At 40.5% G+C, this 18,370-nt stretch overlaps 1 protein-coding gene across 2 annotated transcripts in view; it reads left to right on the top strand.

The window, feature by feature from the left end:
- LOC101737333 (hemicentin-1) overlaps window positions 1-18,370 on the top strand; it is a 421,872-nt gene that overhangs the window by 259,102 nt on the left and 144,400 nt on the right. For both annotated transcript variants that reach the window (XM_062675692.1, XM_062675691.1), the window contains exon 4: window positions 7,462-7,616. In XM_062675692.1, the coding sequence (XP_062531676.1) occupies window positions 7,462-7,616 (155 nt within the window). The remainder of the gene's footprint in view (window positions 1-7,461; window positions 7,617-18,370) is intronic.

Raw genomic sequence — 18,370 nt, 5'->3', positions numbered from 1 at the left:
CCGAGCATTTTCCATATTTATCTACCTTTTAAACCTTCTCTGGACTTCCACAAATAATTCAAGATAAAAATTATCCAAATCGGTCCAGCCGTTCTCGAGTTTTAGCGAGACTAACGAACAGCAATTCATTTTTATATATACTTATGTAGACTAACTACTTTAAAGTTAAATAAAAGTTAGTGTTACATTGCGTTTTAAATTTCTTCTTGTCGGACCAAATCAGTGCTACCGAGACTTTCACGTCGTTATTAGCAAGGACAAATTATTATTTTACTTGATACTATAGATTGCATAGTGTAATTTTAAACGAAAGGAACTAATTCCAAATTTTATTTTAACTAACATTGTAATTTTGAGGATTCTGACTATTTTTTAATCAAAATAACCCATCTACAAAAATCTCTCAATGCTGCTCGACTGTGTACAGCGTGCAGATAAAGTTACACCCATTAGGCCTTTGTATTGTTGAATACACAATAGGCAAACTTTGTTGCCACCGCTCTGTCTGCTACATCAGACGATCGACGCGTGCGTGTGGATAGTTACATAATTATTGAACTAGACATACTGAAACTAAGAACGGAATGTTAATGAAAGTGGAGCGAGTGTCGTGAGACCACGTACAGACAAGTGCAGTGTGTCACACGCGGTGTGCTGTAGCACAGAGCTGAATGGTAGCGGGTGGACGAGAGCTCAGGAGCGAGTGTCGTGAGACCACGTACAGACAAGCGCAGTGTGTGACACGCGGTGTGCTGGAGCACAGAGCTGAATGGTAGCGGGTGGATGAGAGCTCAGGAGCGAGTGTCGTGAGACCACGTACAGACAAGCGCAGTGTGTGACGCGCGGTGTGCTGGAGCACAGAGCTGAATGGTAGCGGGTGGATGAGAGCTCAGGAGCGAGTGTCGTGAGACCACGTACAGACAAGCGCAGTGTGTGACGCGCGGTGTGCTGGAGCACAGAGCTGAATGGTAGCGGGTGGATGAGAGCTCAGGAGCGAGTGTCGTGAGACCACGTACAGACAAGCGCAGTGTGTGACGCGCGGTGTGCTGGAGCACAGAGCTGAATGGTAGCGGGTGAATGAAAGCTCAGGAGCGAGTGTCGTGAGACCACGTACAGACAAGCGCAGTGTGTGACGCGCGGTGTGCTGGAGCACAGAGCTGAATGGTAGCGGGTGGATGAGAGCTCAGGAGCGAGTGTCGTGAGACCACGTTCAGACAAGCGCAGTGTGTGACGCGCGGTGTGCTGTAGCACAGAGCTGAATGGTAGCAGGTGAATGAAAGCTCAGGAGCGAGTGTCGTGAGACCACGTACAGACAAGCACAGTGTGTGACGCGCGGTGTGCTGTAGCACAGAGCTGAATGGTAGCGGGTGGATGAGAGCTCAGGAGCGAGTGTCGTGAGACCACGTACAGACAAGCGCAGTGTGTGACGCGCGGTGTGCTGGAGCACAGAGCTGAATGGTAGCGGGTGGATGAGAGCTCAGGAGCGAGTGTCGTGAGACCACGTACAGACAAGCACAGTGTGTGACGCGCGGTGTGCTGGAGCACAGAGCTGAATGGTAGCGGGTGAATGAAAGCTCAGGAGCGAGTGTCGTGAGACCACGTACAGACAAGCGCAGTGTGTGACGCGCGGTGTGCTAGAGCACAGAGCTGTATGGTAGCGGGTGGATGAGAGCTCAGGAGCGGGTGTCGTGAGACCACGTACAGACAAGCACAGTGTGTGACGCGCGGTGTGCTGTTGCACAGAGCTGAATGGTAGCGGGTGGACGAGAGCTCAGGAGCGAGTGTCGTGAGACCACGTACAGACAAGCGCAGTGTGTGACGCGCGGTGTGCTAGAGCACAGAGCTGAATGGTAGCGGGTGGATGAGAGCTCAGGAGCGGGTGTCGTGAGACCACGTACAGACAAGCACAGTGTGTGACGCGCGGTGTGCTGTAGCACAGAGCTGAATGGTAGCGGGTGGATGAGAGCTCAGGAGCGAGTGTCGTGAGACCACGTACAGACAAGCGCAGTGTGTGAGAAGTAGTATGTGTGTATTAACTCGTCTTTATTCTTGGTCATAAAACAATAGAAGCAAGTAATTTAACGGAACATAAACGTGCAGGTGGCATCGACAAATTAACTGCCGCCCAAAGAAATAAGGCTCTGTTCTTTTTATTTCATTTTCCGAGCAGGTATGCATCGAGACAATTTATTTGGTCAATTAATCACGGGGTTATGCTTTGTTCCGGGACTCGGAAAAATGGGTTAATTTACAACAAACACGTAGCTTTAAGCTTCGTATGGGGCTTTGTGACGTAGGCAGATGAACGGACGGCATGCAATTGATTTAGGTAAATGTATGCGTGAAATTTAAGAATTTCATTTTTTTTGCCGGTTGATCTTTTTGCGCCATTTATTTTATTTGTAACGATTATGAATGCGGGTTCAGTAACCGATTATACTGTTAATATTAGTTTTCAGTACTAGGCTGCACTAAAAGTATCGGGAATGGAATATTTCCACTGTTCCTGTCATATTAAAATCTTTTTAATTGAAAACTCCTTGGTTTTAAAAATCGAATACCATTTATTTAAAAAAATATTCTCGGTCTTGTCACGAGGTTTTGTCAAACTTATTTAGTCGTTGAGAAAATGGGATTGACTCGAGAAAATTCAAGAGCGATGATTTATTATGACATTCGAAGTGGTTTAACACAAAAACAGTGTGTTGACCGGATGATTTCTGCATTTGGTGATGAAGCCCCATCCAAAACCACAATTTATCGCTGGTTTGCTGAGTTTCAACGTGGACGTGTCAAGCTCAGTGATGATCCCCGTCAAGGTCGTCCAAAAACTGCAGTCACCCAAGAAAACGTTGATGCTGTGCGTAAGCTGATTGAGGAAGATCGACATGTGACATACCGCGAAATTCAGGCAACTTTAGACATTGGCATGAGTCAAATACAAATAATCTTGCATGAACAATTAAGTGTAAAAAAGTTGTTTTCCCGATGGATACCGCATTCGCTCTGTGAAGAGCAAAAAGCGGCTCGCGTTACTTGGTGCGTCAGAACTCTCGAAAGATTCCACGCAGGATCCTCAAATGCTGTATACAACATTGTATCAGGTGACGAATCCTGGATATACGCGTACGAACCCGAAACAAAAAACCAGTCACGAGTTTGGATGTTCGAAAATGAGTTAAAGCCAACAAAAATTGTTCGTTCACGGAGTGTTGCAAAAAAAATGGTGGCCACGTTTGTCTCCAAAACCGGCCATGTTACAACTATTCCTCTTGAGGGACAAAGAACGGCTGGACCGATTTAGCTTATTTTGGTCTTGTATTATTTGTGGAAGTCCAGAGAAGGTTTAAATGGTAGATAAACATGAAAATTGTCGGAATTAAATAAAAATAACAATTTTGTTTTTCCTTTGATGTGTCCCCCCGTCCGACGGATTTCTTTTGTTTGTTTTAAGTTTATTTTATACAAAAGCTTAGGTATTTTATTTATCGATTGAGGCACTACAAAGTCTGCCGGGTAATCTATGTCTATATAGTGTTTTTAAAAATGTATACCTTTATACATATTTATACCTTTTTTAAAAAAATATTATGTAATTAATAAGATTTTAAATGAATATAGAAAATCTAAATTAGATTCAACGAAAGATTCATCATCTTGTTTTTACGTGACGTTTCACTGAACCCATCGTACTGACTAATGCTGATTGAATTTACAATTCAAATTTTTAATATCTTTAGTTATCATAGTTCTCTAGATAATTCTTATTCTGTAATTTCCAGACGATCCTTTGTTTCAGAACTGCAGAGTACAGTTATAATTAATCCTTGTAGATCTGAGCGAAAAGATTGCAACTCTTATTTTAATGTTGAATATTCATAATTATTGTTCGACTGTTTCTTTTGATCCCGAATGTCTTTTGTATTTAATAGTAATTTTAGCTTGAAAGGTATCCTTGCGTTGTTTGTTTCAGTAACATTGTATTTATGTTTGCCGTTTATACTTTTCTTAATGTGTTATTATTAAACTTTGTATAGTTAATGTCGACTCTTTGTATTAGGAAAGCGTCAATAATAATATCGATAGTCACAGCCGAGCCATTGCTTTTCAGTCGCCATAGCCTAAAGGATATGACGCTGCTCTTCAAGTGATGCGACTGGACTGGTGTTTAAATCCCGCACGAGGCATGATATTTTCTAAAGAAATACGAAATGATACGTATTGTTACGTGATGTTATTGCGAATGAATCTACTACCGGATCGGAATCGCGACCCGGTGAGAAGATCCGGCGAGAAACTCAGCGGGCTGATGCATGGGTTGGGTTGCACGTCGACCTCTTTGTCGAGTTCGACGAGTACGGCTACCGGAGTCCCTAAGCCTGCTTCTATTATTAGAGCTGAAGGCGTCTAGTGCAAAGGTTATTGGATCTGATGGATCCGTAAGGACGTGTCTAGAGCGTCGACGGTGACTGGCTCCTGCATGATCAGGATTCGGGGAGTAGCCAGCGGCGGCAACGATAAGGCGATTATCATGACGCATAGCCTTATCCAAGTACCGTTCCGATGCTGACTTCATGTATTTCCGAATTGATTCGAGGCCCAGGTCGTCGTGTAGGTCAATGTTCCTCACGAACCACGGAGCTCCGACAGCTAACCTGTTGGGATTGGAGGGTGTCTATGTATGTTTGGGCCGCGTGAGCGAACACCACACTCGCGTAAGTCATGACGGGCCTTATGCAAGTTTTGTAAAGTGTCACCTTGTTCCGAAGGGACATTTTAATCCACTTACAAATCATGGGATAGAGTCTGCCGAGAATAAATGCGGCACGATCGGGGACTGTTTTTATATGCGGGCGGAATGTCATGGATGCATCCCGGGTGACTCCCAGGTACTTGACCTTCCTGGCCCAGGGTATAGGCTGGCCGAAAAGGGTGATCGGGGGAATTCTGTCATACATTATTTTAACGAAACTTTAACCGTTTCTGCAGCGCACGCAGCGGAAGCTCTCAAAAGGGAAAAAAACTGATTTTGAAACATTATTTATTGGTGCTCCGCTTGTATTAGTTTTAGCGTGATGTTATATTGTCTATAGCCTTCCTCAATAACAAACTCTTCAGCTTTATAATTTTAATATATTATAAGATACTCTTATCATAAAGAACAATAAAAAATACGTATACTTTGCATTTAATTTAGCTACGTATTAAACATAGTAGCTGTATCGGAATCAGTGGATCTGTGATGGAGAAATGGGTCAGATAAACAAAACAATTAAAGTAAGTTTTTCTGTTTAATCCGTCCACTAATTGCTGCGGAGTGACATGGCAGGCTGCTGACTCCGTTTCAATTAATTGTTCCTGTCTATTAGATTGATGGCTCTGTGTTTTAGTTTGTAGTCAGTTTGTAGTTTGTTGGGATTAGACGAAACAAAGAGTATTGAGGACAGTGGGTTGCGTCATCGCCTTATCGTTGCCGCCGCTGACTACCCATTAGATCTAATAACCTTTGCATTGGACGCCTTCGGCTCTAACATTAGGAGATGATTCATTCCTGAAGCAGCTGCTCTTGAGTTGTTAGGTCTCCTTCGGAGACGCTCGGGTAGCTGTTAGCAAATCCCACCCCTCCTGACTGAGCTTTGGCTCGCCCACGTGTCCTGGTGAAATTTTAAAGGCCTACAGGCCAGCAGTAATCCTTTAATCGTAAAAAATAACAGTGGGCAAGATAACACTGTCCGGTTAGGATAAAAAATATGACTTCTTACTTCTTCTATTGCTCTACTGAATTCCTATTAGTATTTCTGAGCGTTGGATCAAACTAAAATCTGAACATCGGGGCGCTTGTGAGCTTACAACTTTCCGTCAAATAGGATATGAGCTCATCTGTCATTTACTCAACTGTTATATTTATTGTTCGGAAATTGTATACATGCAAGCCTATCTTGAAAAATCATATTTATTCTATGACAGTTACTGCTACAAGGTTCAATAGATTTTCAACAATATAGGTCTCTAGCTTATGATGTTTAGATCTCTGATCAACAAAGAGGACTATTGTAAATGTGTTTTTGCAAATAAATTTCCAAAACTGGCTTAGATTCATCTCGCTACAATCTAGGATCGGATACAACAATGAAATTTAAAATCAGTTTCAATTAAATTTCATCTTATTTAATCCAAGAAAAGAACTTGTTGTGATTTTGTATTATCTATTTTTTATAATGCTTGGCATTTCCCAAATGGTTACCAAAATGTCATAGAGTTTTTGCGGGCGAAAAGTTTCTGGCATAATACCATCAGCGAGGATACTTACTGTTCCAAGCTGGAGCTTTTCACCCAAATATTAATAATACTGAATACTAAATATGCCTGCCTATTTCTGCCGTGAAGCAGTCATACGTTTCAGTTTCAAGAGTGGGGCAGTCGTTGCAACTATACTGAGACCTTGGAACTCACATCTCAAGGTGGGTGGACGGCATTTACGTTGTAGATGTCTATGGGCTCCGGTAACCACTTAACACCAGGTGGACTGTGAGCTCGTCCACCCATATAAGCAACAACAAAAAAATATTTAAGTAAACAAAAATAAAACAATAGTTTAAGTTCATGAATTTGGCATAACTCCAGTGGTCTCCTAGTTTTAATTGGATCGCGTAAGCTGAAGTAGCTGAGTGATGTATTGTTCGATTCCTATTCACTATAAAAAGTCTGCGCTTATGATACGGCACGAACATTTTAATTGCCTTACTTTGTTCTCGAAAAGATTCTGGAATGCTCGCTAAAAACATCTCTACATCAGCTCTACTTTCCGATGCATCATTTTAGAAATGTGATAGTGAATATTTACAAAAGTTTGTTGAGTAATGGACAGATTTATCCACGTATTGAATACGGTACGTCGACACGAATTCGATCGGATAGATCTGTCTGAGACGTAAATCTGCAGTACTGCAAAAATGTAACGACAGAATCCTGACTTTATCTTTGGAATTTAAGATTTAAGAACACTTTACAGTAAACGGAGTTTCAGTTTAGTAGGCAGCGGCTTGGCTCTGCTCCTGGCCTTACTGGTCCATGGGCGACGGTAACCACTTACCATCAGGTGGGCCGTACGCTCGTCTGCCTACAAAGGCAATAAAAAAAAAACTCCTATAATAGCGGCGATGATAGCGTCTCATCAAACATCCCCCTATCTTAGATCTTTTCTGCTACATACCATCCGGATTTGGAATGAGCTCCCTTCCATCGTGTTTCCCAAGCGCTATGACATTTCCTTCTTCAAACGAAGCTTGTGGAGAGCACTTAACGGTTTGGCTCTGCCACTGGCTTTGCTGAAGTCCATGGGCGACGGTAACCACTCACCATCAGGTGGACTGCACGCTCTTCTGCCTACAATGGCAATAAAAATATAATAAAAATCTCAGTATCTAGAGGATGTTCTAATCTTAGCATTTTCGTTCCCAGGATTTCGATAGCCCACGAGCCAAACGCGACTTCAGCTGAGCTGGTGATAAACGACGTCAAGGCTGAAGACGAGGGCGTCTATCGATGCGAGATCACGTACCTGCAAGTAGGCGAGGACTGTAACACAGTGCAGGTTACCGACTTCCACACTTACAGTAAGTACATCCTAGTTATTATATGTATTAGACTTTGTTGAGATCCCGGTGTTGGTATTAGAATTCAATGTTGATATCTGTCGATGCACGGACATCGATTATCGCGCGGTGCGGGGTCGCGGCTTTACGCCTTCTTCGACACTTCGTACAGCAACGCCACCCGCGACACTTGCTTGTTACTCTTTTTATAAATATACCAATTAATATTACACCTATCGTCTTAGTACAGTTTATGGAAAGTATTCCATTAACGGTGATTTTAGGTACCACAAGCACCGGTCACCATCCTCGTCGAACCCGTCGCTTGCGACGAAGGGCTCGACGAGCGAATTAACCCATAGACACAGCCCGCTAAGTTTCTCGCCGGATGTTCTCAGTGGGTCGCGTTTCCGATCCGGTGGTAGATTCTGCGAAGCAATGCTCTTGCTGGGGTCAGTATTAGCATCACTCCGGTTTGGGCCGCGTGAGCTCACCTACTAGTTAAAGTTACGCTGAAATAGCCTCTCAAGGCTATCAGCTTAGGTAGGGGGAAAAAATCCACATATTTCGGATAATTTCTTCGATATTAATTTCATATTTCAAAGTTGGTGAAATTTAATGTAAATATTAATATGTACGTTCAGTTACCTTTGCCTTTCGAATTTAAAAAAAAAAACAGGAGCTTGCACTTCCAACTCTAGCAAAAAGATCAAGGCTATCAGCTTAGGTAGGAAAAAAAAAGGGAAAGTCGAGTTTGTTCAAGCACATATAACTCGAGAACGGCCGACCGATTTTCATGGTCTTTGGTTTGTTGTATTTTTCTCCCGTCCCGAATAGCAGAATAATTATTAAAAACAATAGAAAAAAATTTATAAAATAAAACAAAAAAAATTTTCAACATTGAATGTTCATAAGGTTAGCTCTCCTCTTTAGTCAAAGAACGTATTTAAATAACGGTTCCGAATCGACAAGATATATCGACAATATCCTGATCACGGCGTATTTTAGATTTAAAAAATTCAGTCATGAAAAAGGGTTGACAAAAAAGGCTTAGTGATGACAAGTTTTTTTTATTTTTATTGTTTAGATGGGTGGACGAGCTCACAGCCCACCTGGTGTTAAGTGGTTACTGGAGCCCATAGACATCTAGAACGTAAATGCGCCACCCACCTTGAGATATAAGTTGTAAGGTCTCAGTATACAGTTACAACGGCTGCCCCACTCTTCAAACCGAAACGCATTACTGCTTCACGGCAGAAATAGGCAGGGTGGTGGTACCTACCCGCGCGGACTCAAAAGAGGTCCTACCACCAGTAATTACGCAAATTATAATTTTGCGGGTTTGATTTTTATTACACGACGTTATTCCTTCACCGTGGAAGTCAATCGTGAACATTTGTTGAGCACGTATTTCATTAGAAAAATTGGTACCCGCCTGGGATTCGAACACCGATGCATCGCTCAACACGAATGCACCGGACGTCTTATCCATTAGGCTACGACGACTTCAAAGTCACCTTGTCTCTCACAATCCAGCCTGTAGGAAGGGAAGGGAGACGTACTGGCGCCGTAACGCGTTACGTAACGAAGCGGGTTACTCTCCCATAAGAAGTTATCACAATATGAATTATCCATATAAAAAATAATGCACAAATTTTTTGAAGCATGAATGTACACCACCGGAGTAGAGTTCATCCATACTACCTGGAGCCACTACGCTCATCCACAGTGCGTTTCCAGAGATCTTTATTGCCACGTACCATCCGGCTATGGAATGAGCTCCCCTCCACGGTGTTTCCCGAGCGCTATGACATGTCCTTCTTCAAACGAGGCTTGTGGAGAGTACTAAGCGGTAGGCAGCAGCTTGGCTCTGCCCCCTGGAATTGCTGACGTCCATGAGCGACGGTAACCACTTACCGTCGGGTGCGCTGTATGCTAGTCTGCCTGCTCGGGCAATAAAATAAAATAATGATTGAAAATATCAAACTTAAAACGTGACAAGTTTGCAAAACAACAACATAATATCATATAAAACAAAACATTTAGCTAACACGAAAATATCCAAGATCCTGCAATAAATATATTGTTTCCATACAATTTGCTCACAATATTTCAAGTTGCAGTGCGCCCAAGGGGTGTGGTTTTTATTTATTTCTCGGTTTGCACCGTTGGCTGCGGTCCAGACTAAGATTCACCAACAATCTTTCTTATGGAATTGACTGCGTGCTGATCGATATTCTTTATAGCAGAGACTAAGTGTGCGTAAATCTGATCAGTGAATGATACGAATAAATTCAGAAATAGGATTCTTATAAAAATAACCGCATTGTAGATTAAGTGTTAATTATCTATATATTAATACGTGAAGCAAAAACTTTGTATCCCTTTTTACGAAAATTGCGCGGACGGAGGAGTATGAAATTTTCCACACTTATAGAGATTATAGAGAAGAAGTGCACAATGCTAATTTTTTTTTTTTAAATAATGCATAAAAGATACATTAAATCAATAAAGAAAACATTACACACACTACCATGTGTTTGACACAACACGCATGCATGCTATTTGTTTATTGTCAAACTTTCTATTATAGTTTGTAGTCAAATTGACAATAGATTACTATTGTTTGTCTTTATTAATATTTGTCTAAAGTGTAGTCTTGGTGAAATCTCGAATAATAATGTACAAACTTAAAATTCCAATTTTATTTTATTTTATTATTGCCCTTGTAGGTAGACGAGCATACGGCCCACCTGATGGTGAGTGGTTACCGTCGTCCATAGACTTCAGCAATGCCAGGGGCAGGTCTAAAGTTAAGTATTCTCCACAAACCTAGTTTGAAGAAGGATGTGTCATATCGTTCGGGAAACACCGTGGAGGGGAGCTTATTCCAAATCAGGATGGTACGTGGCAACAAAAGACCTCTGGAAACGCACTGTCGATGACCGCAGTGGCTCCAGGTAGTATGGATGAACTCTACTCCGGTGGCGGGCGGTGCGATGGTAAAAACGAGATGCCGGTATCATCTCGAACAATTCCTTAACAATTAATTATAGTCGAATTTCGACTACCAAGGGACCACTAGTATACTTGAATTATATATTGCACGATAGCTTCACCTTTCACACACAACCAATCTCATATCAACACTTGCGTTAAGGAAGTTGGATAAAGCACCAATAGCTTTCAAACGCGTTTTACTTCAAAAACTCACTTGACGATTTTAATTCGGCATTCACGTTGTGATATCTCTGAGCTCTGATAATCACTATTCCCCGATGGGCCGTCTACGCAATAAATTAAAATTACCCTAAGTTAAAATAATTATTTTTTACTGATGGTAGGACCTCTTGTGAGTCCGCACGGGTACCACCGCCCTGCCTATTTCTGCCGTGAAGCAGTAATGCGTTTCGATTTGAAGGGTGGTGTAGCCATTGTAACTATACTTGAGACATTAGAACTTATATCTCAAGTTGGGTGACGCATTTACGTTGTAGATGTCTATGGGCTCCAGTAACCACTTAACATCAGGTGGGCTGTGATCTCGTCCATCCATCTAAGCAAATAAACTAGTTTATAATAAATTAGTTTAGTGATGTCCAGCGGTGAATCCAGCAAAGGTCACTTTAAAGGTGTAATGGTAAATGCATAGTATATGGATACATTCTAAACAGTACTAATTATACAGGGTGCTTTTTTTAAACTTTAATTAATGGTAATAGTTTCATCATTGCCAATAATTTTTGGGCTTACTTTATTCTTGCCCGGAGACCATAGATAGCTTGAATAACACTAGTCTTCATTTGATTTTGCACACAATAAAGTTAGTTAATAAACTATGTAAGTCATTTCTTAATACAGTCGATATAGTGAGTTTCCCAAAACTGCTTATAAATGTTCCAGCTCTACAAATACAAATATTTTATTTATTTATTGCTAGATGGTTGGACGAGCTCACAGCCCACCTGGTGTTAAGTGGTTACTGGAGCCCATAGACATCCACAACGTAAATGCGCCACCCACCTTGAGACACAAGTTCTAAGGTCTCAGTAAAGTTACAACGGCTGTCCCACCCTTCAAACCGAAACGCATTACTGCTTCACGGCAGAAATAGGCAGGGCGGTGGTACCCACCCGCGCGGACTCACAAGAGGTCCTACCACCAGTAATTACGCAAATTATAATTTTGCGGGTTTCATTTTTATTACACGATGTTATTCCTTCACCGTGGAAGTCAATCGTGAACATTTGTTGAGACGTTCTCAATTTTTTCATTAGAAAAAATTGGTACCCGCCTGAGATTCGAACATCGGTGCATCGCTCAACACGAATGCACCGAACGTCTTATCCGTTAGGCCAGGACGACTTCTCCTAGCAAGAGCAGTGCTTCGCAGAATCTACCTCCGGATCGGCAACACGATCCACTGAGAAGATCCAGCGAGAAACTCAGTGGGCTGTGTCTATGGGTTTATGTAGCTTTTATTGAACTGTAGGTATTCTGAAAATGTATTTAGTGATGCACAATGAACTTTCGCTCCATTCAGACGAATTGTATCAAACCATTATAAACAGATTGAATTAGTTATTTATTGAATTAGTTTCACTTAATTAGAAATTGTTGTAAGTTAGGTATACTTTCGTGTATGAATTGAAAAATATAATATATTTTGTAAGACAGCTGATTCGGGGACTGTCATAGAGGACCGATGTTGAAAGTTACATAAGGTTAATTGAAGCATCAAAACAGATTATGCTAATAAATGTTTTGCGGCAGAAATAAGAAAGAATTAATTACTAATTACCACTTGTGTGCCTACTTCTGCCGCGAAACAGTCATACTTTGCGTACGTTGAAGATAGCAAGTTAAAATCTCCCTCCGAAGTACCTATAATAATAAAAGGTATTCAAAAAAAAAACGACGCGCGAACTCCTAACATCCCATTATAATACCTCAATATAGTTGAACCTTCTGTATTATTTTTATTGCGGTCTATTTTTATTTTTATTGTTTTTGATCAACACACGCTCACGGCCTCACGTTAATCAGATACCGGAGTCAATAGTAGAGACTCCCGCTCTACGGTAGAGTCAATCAAGCAAAAGGAAACGTATGTCTTATATCGTTATCGATATGAACACAGCGGACAATCACTCTGTAATATAACGCAGGGATGTGTATTACGGGGATAGATTATATCGATATTTTATAGAACTTAACTTATCGGATAAGCAAGCAGTGTATCGTCTGTCTTACTATAAAACATGGCGTGTTGAGAATTATGTCTCTTACTTACTCTTACATATTCACACTCTCTTGTGTGAAGTCATTGCTGATATCGCTCTAATAAAATCGTAACTGTGTTAGTCTTGATGTGGTGTCTTCATTAAAGGCTTAACAGAAATAGGTAAGTCTTGGACCGCTATCCGTCCAAGACATACTTACACACAATCACTATACTTAATGTCGTAAGGTGACCAGGAGTAGCATGGATTTGCTTGGATACTTGTTTTAAAGTTCGCTATCCTTCTCTTGCCGTTTGCTACCCTAATATACCAACCTTGATATAAAAGGTCAGTCTACATAATGACAGTCTCGCTTTTCTACCTGGAAATTCATACGTTCCAGGCAGAAGAGCGGCAGAAATAGGCAGAAAACCCACCCAAGTAAAAGCTTATGACGTCAATTCATCTTAGTAGTTATAACATTATTTATTAGTATTTAACATGTAAATAGTTATGGTATCCATTTTCTTTGATTCTTGCTTGGACTAAATCAGTCATATCCCATACTTACCGTACTTTTTATATGACTGAGAGTTTACTAGTGGCCCTGAGGCCTTTCCAGTTTCACCAGGATAGATGGGCGAGCAAAGGCTCATCCAGGAGGGGTGAGATTTGCTAACAGCTGCCCGAGCGCTTTTGAAGGAGACCTAACAACTTAAGAGCAACTGCTTCGCGTACGAATCTACTACCGGATCGGAATCGCGACCCGCTGAGAAGATCCGGCGAGAAACTCAGCGAGCTGATTTATGGGTGCTTACCGTAGTATATGCACGGGATGTCTACGGAATTCAGTTATAACAGAATCCGAAAAATATACAAAATTTATCGATAGTTGATGGTGTCGTCTCTACTGTCACCCAAGGCGCGACCAGCCGTTCTTTTCCACCGGGATATTAAGCAGGAACCGCCGCGGGCGTGCTATTCGAAATGTGACAATTTTCATCCCTTTCTCACTAATGTACTGCGAGATAAAGCACTTTATTTATTGGCTACGACGGACTGAAGTGCTGGAGGTAAAGTAATCCAGTGAGAATCTCAACTCACGGCCTCGATAATAATATATTTGATCGCTGTGGAGGCTATTAATATTTTTAGCTGTACAACTAGTTACAATCTCGTGGACGAAGCCTCATGCGCTGGACTGATCAGGTGAAAAACCTAAAACCCCACTTAACGAGTGCGTGTGCCAAGCCCTAATTCAAAAACTATGGAGAGCATCTGTCAAGGCTTTAATAAACACGAATTCCACATGACCACGACTGTTCTGCCAAGAGCTGCTGATTATGATGTGTCATCTAGTTTACTTTGTTTATCGGTGGTAGGCCTTATGAGCACGAGTAGGTACCACCGCCTTGCCCATTTCTGTCGTGAATCAGTAATACTTTTCAGTTTCAATGGTGGGGCAGTCGTAATACTATAAAGCTGAGACTGAGAACTCGTATGTCACAGTAAGTGGCGATATTTGCTAATTTGGTATCTATAGGCTCTGGTAAGCACTTCACACTAGGTGAGCCGTGAACTCGTCCACCGATATAAGCAATAGATAAATATATTGGTGTCTCTGGAAACGAAGTGCGTATGGGCGCAATGTTCCGGTCTAGTGGATATAAACTAATGACTGAAGGTGCGATCTTGAAATGGACATGATGAGATTCAAACAATCATTCAGAGAACTCCCCATGGAACATAATAGAACAAAAGAGTTCTGAAGTCACTCCATAGAACCAGGGATACCAAATAATTCATCAAAACGAAAGTATTGCTTTTGGGGATTTACGACGAGGAGGGGAGTCCAGTTTGTAGATTTACGACGAAAGGGAAAATCTACCACCGAGCGGGTGATATTGCTCGGTAGACCGACGGTCCTGGTGTTGTTGTTCAGAACTTGTATATATGCGCTTTATCTTGAAAATGTCGTAAGCGAGATTCAGGCATCTGTCAATTATCTTGCGTTGTATGATGGCTACCCGCCACATTGCTAAATTATCCCTCAAGTTGATCAACTGAATTTACGTTACTTATAGCCCTTATTAATAACTTAAAGCCAAATGTAACAATAAGCTCGTCCCACCGATACCCACCGAAGAACTCACCTCTATAGATGAGGTTGACCGCACAGCCCGTGTCTTGTAAAAATAACAAACGAACCCTCCCGCTGTCGAAGCCTTGTAACGCGATGATAAAGGCCAAAACACCTCTGGGCTTTTTCGCTTGAAATCTCCGAATTGCCGCGTTAATATTCGCGTTAAAGTATTAATTAAGGCTTCGGGGCTTTTTCGTGTCTGGCTTTTTTTAGCTCTCAATTATCCTTGTTTCGGAAGGGTGCTTCGGAAAAGCTTGCTCCTGGACCCGATACAGATTTATGAGGCTTTTGAAGGGAACATTCTACTTGTGTAACTACATTTCTTTGCAACATGGTTCTATTGCAAACGAGTCTTTAGAGGAGTAATAGTAATAATAACCATCATTAGCGGCAATATATTCATGTAAACTGTATCTTTAATTAGTTAGTTTTTTTTTAATGTTCAATAATTTAACAGCCGTCTGGTGACATGGTCACTACACAAGGGTTCGCAGGAATCCCGCCAAGGGAAGATATTTGTATGATAAATATAAAATGTCTTTTCCAGGGTTATGGATGTATATTAAATATATATATGTGTATAATAAAATCTTACATTTATTTCCGTTATCTGGTACCTGTAACACAAGTTCTTTACGAACTTAGCACGGGACCAGTTAACGTGACGTGATTGTTAGTAAATATTTATTTATTATTTAATAATTAATAAGATTTTAATAAATATAGTGTAATGATATAAAAAAAAAATTATTTCCCTCTTATTATTCGTTCAGATCACAAAACAATTTATCGATAGAATTCACAAAAATTGTGTCGGTTAAGAATAAATCTTTGACAGAGCTGAAGTCTGTACTGGGCTCAAATACTTGTATAACAAATCTTCAGACTCCGTCCTTAAGTGACCTACATACCTACGTTGTGAGCGGATGTGTTGAGAGACTCCGCGTTTTCTTATTAATTAAGCGCACTTTGTGTGTGTGTGTGTGAATAAGTTTGGGAGTGCTGTATGATTGACAACTATTACCGTTGTTCTAAGTGCACGTATTCTGATTATCTTTGTTTATTATTCTTCTTCAACAAACAACTAAGCAGCAAATTCATTGGTTCGGCATCCTAGTCCGCCCTAGGTGACTTTTGTCTCATCCGAAACTTAAATGCGGGTTAGTAAGCATCAGAGTATTTAGTCGATTCACATCAAACATACGCTAATAAAACCGAACACAGGATAATTTGAATTTACAATTGGACCAGAGTCGTTGTGCGACCCAACACAAGGATTTTTGAATTGAGACTTCTTTAGGCGCGTTGAGAGTAAAATTTAACCCGCGACAGATTCGTTACGGCTAGAGAGAAAAGATACAATTTAGAACGAGCGAGAGTGAGAAAACAGACTGAACGTCTCGCGAACCACTCGACCATGGAGAGAGGGAAAAAGGGAGCTAGGTCATTTCTCTTATACACAGCATTCCCTATTACAATAGAAGTTTGTTTTATGGATTAAAAAAGAAGAAAACCACAATACTACACACCGCAAAAGAAATTTCACTTTTTTCAAGTGCACCATGTTGCACGCACACCATTTTTTATTATTATCTTCAGTACAGGACAATGTCGGACTCGCTAATCTACTAACAAAAGATGGAATGGAAGAGTCTATTTTTTTCTCTGAGCTACTTTTATTAAATTTTGCCACCCTACACATCACAACATGGATTCTGTCACTCATTCGAGACCCGTAGCGAGAGTGTCAATTGTTTTGTAATACCGAACATACTCCCAACCGGAACGTTTAATTACCTCACTGAAGAAATGGGTGAATTGGCACCCGTACTTCACGTTCTGGCCCATAATTCGCCTCACAACTAGAGTCCGTATCATATACACATAGTTTTCTATGACCTCCCTCATAGATGCGTGAAATACTCACTCATTCAATACGTAACAACATTAGCTAAATGATGTTTATGAAAATTTGGCTTCAGACCGGCTCTCTTTATAAAGCGAATGATAAATATGCAACATTCTGCCCGTAATGGCCCATAAATGGCCCGCCTTTTATTGTTGAAGGGCCTGCGGGCCTCTTCTCCCAATAATGGCGCGGAGCGGGTTAGGAAACGGCCAACATTTCAGATAATTTATTCTAAATGTTTTTATTTATTACTAGCGAACGCCAGCCGCGCTTTCCTGGGACAGTCGCGAAATGTAATCACAAGAAACAAACATTTAATCTTACTGGAAGAGATTTGAACGTGGAATAACTAGTGCCCTTGTACTCTGTATCTTTATTGTCGTATTTCTTCTAATAACTATGTCTACAAAATATATTAAAAAAATAAATAAATAAAAACCAAATTAACATATTTTTTATTGTCTTTTAACGTGGAGTGACATGCCTGATGGTATTAGTTGAAATCGCTCATGGATATTGAGAATTAGGATTGCACACGCGAACCACCCTATAGGCCTTTAAAATATATTTTTAAACTTCTTTGAACAACGTGTCATAGTGCTCAGGAAAATACCAAGGATGGATAATTCATTTTGGAGCTGTATAAGTGTGGAAATAATGAGCTCTAGCGATATGTTGACAATACGTGAAGCAAAAACTTTGTATCCCTTTTTACGAATATTTCGCGGACAGAGGAATATGAAATTTTTCACACTTATAGAGAATGTAGAGAAGAAGTGCACAATGCTAATATTTATTTAAAATAATGCATATAAGATACATTAAATCAATAAAGAAAACATTACACACACTACATACCATGCATTTGACGCACACACGCATGCATACTATTTATTGTCAAAATATTGTTCTTGGCGTCTGCTGTCAAATTGAGAATAGATTTAATATTGTTTGACTTTGTTATGATTTAGTGTAGTCTTGGCGAAATTTGTGATTATAGATGTATAAAATACAATCATAATAGTGTACAAACTTCCAATTCCAATTAATTATAGTCGAATTTCGACTACTGCGGGACCTCTAGTAACAATAAATTACGTATAAATAGTTAATATAAGATTAGACGAAATCCGATAATACCTGGAATCTTATCGTGAACGTGAAATCCCAAGTTAAAAAAACTAGCAAACCTCAAAATACTGTTAGTTTTTTGTGCAATCGTGTAGTGATCATAACGAATTCGACAGTAGTCAGCACAATCAAATATCAGCAAATAACGCCTTAGTCGCCTGTATTTCAGGAGTATATTACTGTATTAAAATTTTTGTATTATCGAATCTATTCTTTATCTTCGAATAGTTCAAAGGGTTGGAAGCAGTACAATGACAAAAAGTAGTGAGAGAGATTAAGAGAAAAAAAATATTGTTTCAATTTTTATTTATAACTAGCTGACCCAGCAGACTTCGTAGTGCCTCAATCGATAAATAAAAGACCTAAACTT

Source organism: Bombyx mori, chromosome 24, assembly GCF_030269925.1.
Source record: "Bombyx mori chromosome 24, ASM3026992v2".
Lineage (NCBI taxonomy): Eukaryota > Metazoa > Arthropoda > Insecta > Lepidoptera > Bombycidae > Bombyx > Bombyx mori.
This window is presented reverse-complemented; position numbering and strand designations above follow the sequence as displayed.